General features: G+C 36.7%; 1 protein-coding gene across 1 annotated transcript in view; it reads right to left on the bottom strand.

Annotated features, from left to right (window-relative positions):
• Positions 1–9,699, bottom strand: part of EIF4G3 (eukaryotic translation initiation factor 4 gamma, 3) — a 128,575-nt gene that overhangs the window by 3,270 nt on the left and 115,606 nt on the right. Inside the window, exons 19-22 of the mRNA XM_012659254.1 lie at positions 8,945–9,043; positions 3,003–3,149; positions 2,241–2,322; positions 313–459 (exon numbers count right to left, since the gene is read on the bottom strand). Of these exons, the coding sequence (XP_012514708.1) occupies positions 313–459; positions 2,241–2,322; positions 3,003–3,149; positions 8,945–9,043 (475 nt within the window). The remainder of the gene's footprint in view (positions 1–312; positions 460–2,240; positions 2,323–3,002; positions 3,150–8,944; positions 9,044–9,699) is intronic.

Here is a 9,699-nt window from a genome sequence, read left to right as displayed (position 1 = left end):
GGCCAGATTTTTTTTTTTTTGAGACATGGTCTTGCTTTGTTGCCTGGGTATGATCATAGCTTGCTGCAACCTCAAACTCTTGGGCTCAAGTGATCCTCCTGCTTCAGCCTCCCGAGTAGCTGGACTACAGGCATGCCTCACCACGTCTGGCTAACAAATTCAAATTTATTAAAATTGTTGGTTATCTGAGTTTTTGTTACTAGTGATTCTTCTACTGTCCAATGTTCAAAGCCCAAACCATCTCTGAAGTCTTGGCTAGCTAGATAAATCTCACCCATTGGTTAGGTTAACTGCAACATGAGATAGACTTACTGGCAGGTTGATCAAGTTTTACTATTGATGCTTGTAGTGCATAAAGTGCTTGCAGTTCCTTCTCTGTATCTGAGTCTAGGTACTTGAGTAAGATCGGCACTCTCTGCTTGATAACAGCAGTGTCCACTCTGAAGGTAGAGCAGTCAGCTAGGGGCGAGAGAAAAATCAGGCATTACATTTAAAGAGCTAACACACGGAACCATTTTCAATTTTCTGAGTGGGTAAGACCCATTTGACTACGCCAGGCAAGAGGTGGCATGGGAGTCCAAGGCAAAGATTTTGAAATCCAAAATGCTCAGAAATTGTTAAAGGTACATTCTCTCAGAAATAATAAAATCATGCAGGGAGGATGCATTCTGAGTGCTGGTTTCCCTCAAGAGTAGTACACTCAATTATTTATCTTTAATTATAATGAAACAGTGACAGTGGTTTTACGACAAACTACAAGAACAACATTAATGAAATGTCATACCATAAAAAATGGGTAAGTGAGGTGATGGCTATATTAATTAGCTTGATTTAATCATTCCACATTGTATACATACATCACATTGTGTCCCTTAAATGCACACAATTATGATTCGTCATTCAAAAATAATATAAATTAAAAAATAAAGCAGGAATTGGAGTATTTAAAAAAGCAACATTATAAAAGGAAATTAAAGTGACAGTTAATACAAATCTTTTCAGGAGGGTAAAAGAACTAGACCATTTTATTTTTCCTAGGAGGATAAGGACTAATTGTGACAGTGGCAAATAACATAACCATCTTGGCCTTCTGAGGGGAGAGTATGATAAAAGGGGGCCGAAAGGGTCCTCAGTGCCAAGAAGCATGAGGTTTTATATTCTAAGTTATCACTGGGACACATTTTGTTTTTAAAAGCAGCTTTAGTCCTTTGCAACTCTCATTTTATTATTTATGTATTTATTTAAAATATAGAACGCTTCACGAATTTGCCTGTCATCCCTGCATGGGGGCCATAATCATCTTCTCTGTACAGTTTCAATTCTTAGTATGTGTGCTGCCAAAGCGAACACTCAACTTTGATTTTAAAACACCAAACTCTTACGGTTCTATGTATACTGGAAATGATTTTTGAATTGTATGAGAACTTTTTACTTAGCATGTTATTTACCTCATTAAGGAACTAACGTTGAAAACAAAAATTCATTGAAAATCTTAAATTACAATTCTGAAGCTAAATTAAGTGGCAGGAAGCTATCTTCTAAAATGATAAAGACAGACCTGAAATTCTGAGACAACTTTTGAGCTGACGGATTTTTTTTCACCTCATGTCAATAAGAGAAATGTGGATTTCTAACAGAGGGTAAGTAGGTGTTCTCATTAAGTATTGTTATATACTGTACGCTGCTTGGAATATTTAGGGTAGTTCTATAAATTCTATTCCTATCCAACTATGCACTTCATAAACATTCAATAAAATTGTCTTATCATATAAAATAAAGTCAACAAAGTGAAGGAGAAAACTGTTCCAATTTTTTTCCTTCATATTTGTATTTATATAAAATGACTTTTTTGATGAGACTGGCCCTCCACTGATACTAGTTTAAGAATATTCAACTCATTCATCATAACTCATGAATGGAAGAAGAAGGCCATGAATGTTGGCGGTGAAAAGGCAAAGAAAAAGCTATCTGCAACATATTAAAAAACAACCCAAAGAGCATGCAATAACTTTCTGTCAAATAGAAGAACACAAGGCATGAAGTAGCTGCTCAGATCTGGGTTCTCTGCAGGCAGAACACCTATTTATCCCCATGCTTGAGATAGCTAGGCACCCATTTACACAGAAAACTGAGCTATATGGGGCAAGTTTTGAAGACAATATAAATTCAGACCATATAATCAGCAGTTTACATAATGAGGATTTCAGATGTTAACAGCTGCCTTCAGAAATGTCACTTACCTATAATAGCTGCTTTACAAACAGCTGTCATTAAAGCTCTAAGGAATGTAGGTGAACTCATCTGGCTTTCATCTAGATTAGCCTGAAGTAAAAAAGAAATGGAATAGTTAAAGATACCTTTGCATATCAGAGAAATTATTTCCCCCAAACCAGGGCTGACATGGCACTAGGGCAGATGGAGTCGGAGTTACATTACTGCATATTCTTGCAAAAATTCAACATCTGATTCAGTGAAAAATAGTTTGACTACTGCCAGTTCTGTGTGAAAATGTTCTAAGTAGCGTATTTAGTTTTCAGGGAGCTTACCACTGCTATCTTCTGCTCATTCAATTACACAGTGTTATGTACTATGTACATTTGGAAGTACTACCACTTAAAAACATTATTTTTATCCTCAATAATCTATATTAAGATGATCTATCCAAGACCATAAATTTAAAAGAACTACAGCACAACTGCATTTTAAATACTATTTTCTCAGTAGTGTGCAACTGTTCTTACATATGCCAACACTGCTTTTTTCATCTTAATTTTAATGAGATTGAGAGGTGAATCTCAAGCATTGCCTCAAACAAACCCTTCAGGTACTGAGAAAATTGTAACTCTTTTCTAAGGATGGCAAGAAAAATGCATTTAAAAACTAACTTTGTTAAGGTTAAAAACTCACAAAGTGAAAGGACAGGTATGTGAATTAAAGAGGCTGCCACAAGAATCTTTCTTTCAGAGACAGATATCAGGGAAGGTGATATAGTCTTTATATACCTCTACCCAGTCAAAGATTTGTTCATCATTTGCTTTGTCCTCAATAATGAGTTTCTCGAGTTGCTTATATAGCTCTTCAGCAGAGAGTTCTTTCCTTGAAAGTGCTTCAGAGGAACAGGAACTGTCAGACTCGATGAAGTCCAACTTCTGAAACATAAAATGTGAAACATGTTAGTATTATTCAATATAATTTTTCCCTGAAGGAAAACAAAGTCATGGGTTATATTTTCTATTTTACATGGAACCAAAATGATTAGCAGAAGCTATTTTAGGTTTATAGTTTTGAAAGGCTGTCACTCCATTATCCTTCTGAATATTTTTGGTTGGTTGTTTTCATTCTCTTTTTGGTTGAGACAGGGTCTCGCTCTGTTGCCCAGGTTGGAGTGCAGAGGCGTGATCATAGCTCACTGTAGCCTCAAACTCCTGGCCTCAAGCCACTCTCCTGTCTTAGCCTCCCAAGTAGCTGGGACTACAGGCATGCACCAGCACACCTAGCTAATTTTTTTTTTTTTTTTTTTTTGAGTAGAGACAAGGTCTTGCTAGGTTGCCCAGGCTAATCTTGAACTCCTGGCCTCAAGTGATCCTTCTGCCTCAGCCTCCAGAGTTGCTGGGATTATAGGGATTATATTGAGCTGTCACACCCAGCCTATCCTTCTAAATATTTTTCCAACTTCTCAAACTGTGTATCTTGCAAAACAAACAAACCAACCAACTTCCTATGATTATCTCTCTGGTTACACTTACCTCCAAATCACTCTGAGCTTCAATCTTGCTCTTAGCAGTGACAAAAGTTGGGGTAGGAGCCCTAGACAGGGTACAACTTAACTACCTTTCTGTAATGTATAGTTTAATATTAGTATCAACACAGCAACTGTCAAAACTCTATAGTTTTGCCTTTGTTAAGTCCATCAAATACCTCCTGATAATTCTGAATCCAAGTGTAAGAAATGATGCTATAATTATTAAAATTTAGGTAGTTTAAAAAATCTATAATCAAACTATTGGTAGTTTATGCCTTGCTTTATGCAGTTCACCCTACAAACACCATAAAGACCATAATATTAAAGATTATTCACATAAGATTTTTTTGAAAGACTCTGGTATAGTCCTATACCCTACCTCCAATCTACAAAGTAAAAACCACTATCTTGAATTCTGTGTTTTTCCTCTGATTGTTTAGTTTCTACCGCTTATGCAGCATCTCTAAATACTTCCCCACAAGGTTTTAGATACATGGTTTAATATTGCAAATAATTTTTCTGATTCAGTGTTGGTAAATTATATGTCCCTGATGCGCCAATATACACAAAAAAGCACATGATGACCATAAGCTCTTTTAAGAACAAGCAATCAATTTTTCATAACCTTGAAACATTTTCCAAATTAATTCTAATGTCCCAAAGTGTTAGAATACCTACATAGAATATTTGTTTAACCTACCCTAAACCTACAAAAATAATTTAAGGTCTGAAAGCAATCAACAATAGTAACAAAATGAAGTGTGCTACTCGTTTTATTTTTTGGGGGGGGCGGTGGTCTTCTGGTGAGGACTGGAAAACCTGCTAGACAAATTCTAAAAGAGCTGTAACACCGCTATTCATTAATAAAATAAAATATGACATAAAAATTTGAAACTGAAAGCCTCTACCACTGCCAAAGGAATCAGTGGTGAGTTGTAAAGTTTACACTGATCAGTGGAGAGAAATATTTGTTTCTGAGAACCCCTATATTTCTGTACAAGTTATCTGATCTTCCTGGTACCCAGAAGGTTGAGCTTTGAATTTATGGATGAATTCACCACTACCTCTGGCAGAATGCTCCAGTGTTCACAGAAAAAGGGCATGAAACCAATTATTTTCGAAGAAAGCTGAAAGTCAGGATATAGAAGGCCAAGTGTTTTGGAACTTAATTTTTCCAATTGCCCTTTCAACATTTTTATTAATAACAACATCTTTATTAAGTACCTCTCTGAGCTCAGTACTTACTAAACATTATCTCATTTAATCCCAACAAAAATTCTACACAGTAGGTATCATTAGCATTTTATAGGTAAGGAATCTGAAGCTTAGAGAAGTTATTTGCTTAAAGTCACATATTAAGTAGCAGAAAACTGAAATCTGTATCCAGATTTATTTGACTTCAAACCAGGATGCCAGTTTTCACTTCTCTTGGATATATACCTAGAAGTGGAATTGCAAAGTCACAGTAATTATGTGAGGAACCACCTTTATACTGTTACTATCATAAATAATATCTTTATACATAGTTCAGCCTATTAATATAGATTTATAATTATTTTATGAATTTGTCTTTTAAATCATACAGGAAACAAAAAGAAAAGATACAAACAAAAACCATAATACCATGAGCTTTTACAGGTACCTGTGTACTTACCTTTACCGGAGATACTTATTTGTTTGTATGGCTTCAAGCTACTGTCTAGGGTCCTTCCAATTCAGCCTGAAGGATTCCCTTTAGTATTTTTTATAGGGTAGGTCTATTACTGGCAACAAACTCAACTTAGCTTTTTTAAAATATGGGAATATCTTAATTTCTCCTTCCTTTCTGAAAGAAATTTCGCCAGCTATAGAATTATCGTTTGACAGTTATTTTCTTTCAGCACTTTAAATATATCATCCCACTGCCTTGTGACCTTCATGGTTTCTGATGAGAAACTGGCTGTAAATATTATTGAGAATCCCTTGTGAGGTGTCACTTTTCTCTTGCTGCTTTCAGGATTTTTCCTTTGTCTTTTGACAATTTCATTGTATGTGCCTCAGTGTGGATCTCTTTGAGTTTATTCTTCTTGGAGTTTGTTGAGATCCCCAGATTCGTGTATTCATCAAATTTGGGATGTTTTCAACCATTATTTCTTCAAATATTTATTATGCCCCATTTTCTCTCTGAGATTCCATAATGTGCACATTGGTATGCTTGATGGTATCCCATTGGTTCTGTTTTCTTTTCTTTTTCTTTTTTTGAGACAGGGTCTCACTCGGTTGCCCCACCTAGAGTGTAGTGATATTATTATAGCTCACAGCAACCTCAAACTCCTGGCTCAAGCCATCCTCCTACCTCAGCCTCCCGAGTAGCTGGGAATATAGGCATGTGCCACCATGACTAGCTAATTTTTCTATTTTTTTTTTTTTGCTAGAGATGGGGTCTCATTCTTGCTCAGGCTGGTTTTTAACTCCTGACCTCAAGCGATCCTCTTGCCTCAGCCTTTGAAAATACTAGGATTATTCATGTGAGCCACATACCTGGCCTTGATCCTTTTTTCTTTATGCTCCTCAAACTGAGCAATTTCAACTGCCCTACACTTACTTCTGCTGATCAAATCTGTTATCAAACCCCTCTAGTTTTTATTTCGCCTATTGTAACTAGCTCCAGAATTTCTATTTTGTTCCTTTTTATAGTTCTTTTTTTTTTTTTTTTGAGACAGTCTCACTGTGTTGCCCGGGCTAGAGTGCCATGGTGTCATCTTAGCTCACAGCAACCTCAAACTCCTGGGCTCAAGTGATCCTCCTGCCTCAGCCTCCCGAGTAGCTGGGACTACAGGCATCTGCCACCATGCCTGGCTAGTTTTTTCTACATATTTTTAGTTGTCCAATTAATTTCTTTCTATTTTTAGTAGAGACAAGGTCTCGCTCTTGCTCAGGCTGGTCTCGAACTCCTGAGCTCAAACAATCCGCCCGCCTCAGCCTCCCAGAGTGCTAGGATTACAGGCGTGAGCCACCGCGCCCGGCCTAGAATTCTTATTATTTCTCCTTTAAACATTTGGTAGAATTCACCAGTAAAACCACTGGGGCCTGGAAAGTTTTCCTTGTGGGAACATTTTTAACTACAAATTCAATTTGTTTAATAAGATATTAGGTTATCTATCTCAATTCTTGAGTCAACTGTAGTAGTTTGTATCTTTCAACAAATTTGTTCCTTTCAACTAGGTTGATGTATTTACCACCATAAAGATTATTCATAAAATTTCCTTATCCATTTTTATGTATAGAATTTATAGTGATGTCACCTCTTTCATTCCTGATAAAGGTAATATGTGCCTTCTCTTTTTAATTTTTTTCCAGATCAGTGTGGTAAGAGGCTCATCAATTTTTTTTTTTTTTTAATTTTCCTTCTGGGACTCCAATTAGACATATGTATGCTTTTTCATTCTTTCCTCTGATTTCTATCTAGTTTTTTTTTTTTTAAACCTCTCCAGTCATTTTGACTAGTCTCTTATTTGCCCATTTTTGTGATTCCCCCCACTTCCCCACTTTGTTTTGAGACAGGGTCCTGTTCTGTTGCCTGGGGTAGAGTGTAGTGGCATCATCATAGCTCACTGCAACTTCCAAGGCCTGGGCTCAAGTGATCCTTTTACCCTTAGTCTCCCATGTAGCTGGGACTATAGACACATGCCACCATGCCTAGCTAATTTTTAAAAATTTTTGTAGAGATGAGGGTCTTGTTATGTTGCTCAGGCTGGTCTTAAACTCCTGGCCTCAAGTGATCCTCCCGCCTCGGCTTCTCAAAGTGATAGGATTACAGGTGTGAGTCACTGCACCCAGCCACCCTCTTTTTTATATAGTGTTATTTTATATTCTGAATGACAATCCCATTACCTCAAGTCCTTGGGGTATAAACCTACCATTTACTGTATGTTTACTTTTACTCATGTTCACTTTTTTCACTGAATGTTAAATGAACTCTGTTAGCTCATATATATTTAGATAATGTTATATTTGTAGAAAATAAGGGGACTTAAGCTAAGGATGTTTTCTTCAAAGAGAATTTTAGTTTGCTGCTTCTGGGAGCCAGGGTAATACTGAACTGGGACCAATTCAACAACTTCCATGCTATCTGGCAGCACCTGTAACAGCATTTGCCACTGGGCAACATGTCCTTCAGGCAACATGCCTTTCACGTATGCTTAATGCTCAGAGTTCAGGTTTCATCTCTGGCTTCCTTCCTCCTCTTAATTCTTTCTGTCTCTTGTAAGTGAATTTACTTCACATCCTGTGAGTCCAGCAACGCATCAGAAATTGTGCTTTATGCAGGTACTTATTGTAGTGGCAGGAGTGCTCTCCAGTGTATCTGGATTAGAACCAACAAGGAAGCCACTAGAGTCCATAGCAACTTAATACAATGTCTTTATCCAGAGTAATATACTTACTTGAAAGTCATTTTCAGATTGCTTTCTTATTTTATTTTACCTACAGTGATTTTTTTTTTCTCTTTACTGCTGATTTTTTGGCTGTCTTAGCTTTACTTTTCCTCCTGTGTTTTAGGATTTTGAATTGCAGGACTGTTTTGTGGGAAAGGTTTTATTTTCTGTCTTTGCCATTTTTTTTTTCATCTAATAGTTTTATGCCTCTACCTGAACCTCCACAATTCCTTGTTTAGGACCAGATTATATCAACCATGGGGTGGTCCTGCTTTGTGCATTTCTGGATCCATTTACAAACTTAGTAGGCTGGGTAGCTAAGGTTCTGGTTTTAAGACTGTATCTACTTCTTTACATTTATTTATCTGTGAAGTTTCAAGCTGTAAGCTTATCTCTAATCTTGTACCTTGTATGGGGCACTGTAGTCCCCATTACCCTATAGAGTAACTGCTGGTTGCTTCTGCCTGCTTTTAGACTCAGAGATCAGAAGACTTGCAGCTTTAGCCCTATCACTCCAGTCTTATTTATTAATTTCATTTCTGCTTCATGGAGATATGTAGCTTGTTTTTATAAGAGTGGCTAAGTTTTTAAATTTTTGTTTTCTTTTTTATCAATCATCTAAAGACTGCCAGTTGGAGTGGCCTTACATGGACTTAAAATGATATCTTGACCAAGATTCCTATTTTGGTCTAATTTTAATCACTGGAATACTAATGAAATTACCTGCATTTTCCCTATAAAATAGACCAACTATTATCAAACAGTAAAACGTAAGTTGTGTTCTTACCTGCTCCAAGAGAAAATTATGTACATCTTCTCCTTCTGGTAAAAAGTCTTTCCAGCTGAGATCAGCCTCCCTCCATAAGGATCCCACTTTCTTATGGCTCTAAAATAGAGATAAGTCCAATTCATTTACATTCACATTGGAAGAAGGAAAAAAATAAAGGCTTGAAGTCAAGAATACAGAACTCTTAAAACTGTAAAATCAAAACTTTCCTTTGGTGCATGAAGTTAATCACTTAGGACTCTTGACTTTCAAACTGAGATGTCTGAATGTATATAAATGTAATGGTAAATAACTGAAGTACAGCTGCTTAAGGTCAAATAATTTATTTACCAGGTGACTAATCTAGGGAACTACAAACTGATATTTGGGATTTATGAATACAAACACCAAAAAAAGTATAATACATAGCATTTATAAATTCAACACTGTCTCTTTTCCTAGACAGCTCTGTATGTATCTCCTATAAAGACCACTCAATGAGCCTCACTAGAATTCCTCTTCACAGTAGATCACAATTATGCAGTCTGATATAAGAATGCTTAAGGCAACTGTTGCTTCTGAAACAAAAATGAAAAGTGTTTCAAGGGAAAGAAATACAAGGTTGAGCCCAAGAGAAACAATAAGAAAGAGCTGTTGTCAGCTGTAAAAACAAGAGGAGGTGCAAATCCACTGCCTGAACAAAGTCACAGTGATAAAGAAAAATACCAGGCCGGGCGCAGTGGCTCACACCTGTAATCCTAGCACTCTGGGAGGCC

This window comes from Propithecus coquereli, unplaced genomic scaffold, assembly GCF_000956105.1.
Source record: "Propithecus coquereli isolate 6110/MARCELLA unplaced genomic scaffold, Pcoq_1.0 Scaffold600, whole genome shotgun sequence".
NCBI classification, from domain to species: Eukaryota; Metazoa; Chordata; class Mammalia; order Primates; family Indriidae; genus Propithecus; species Propithecus coquereli.
The sequence above is the reverse complement of the archived record's forward strand: the minus strand, read 5'-3'. Positions and strand labels throughout refer to the sequence as shown.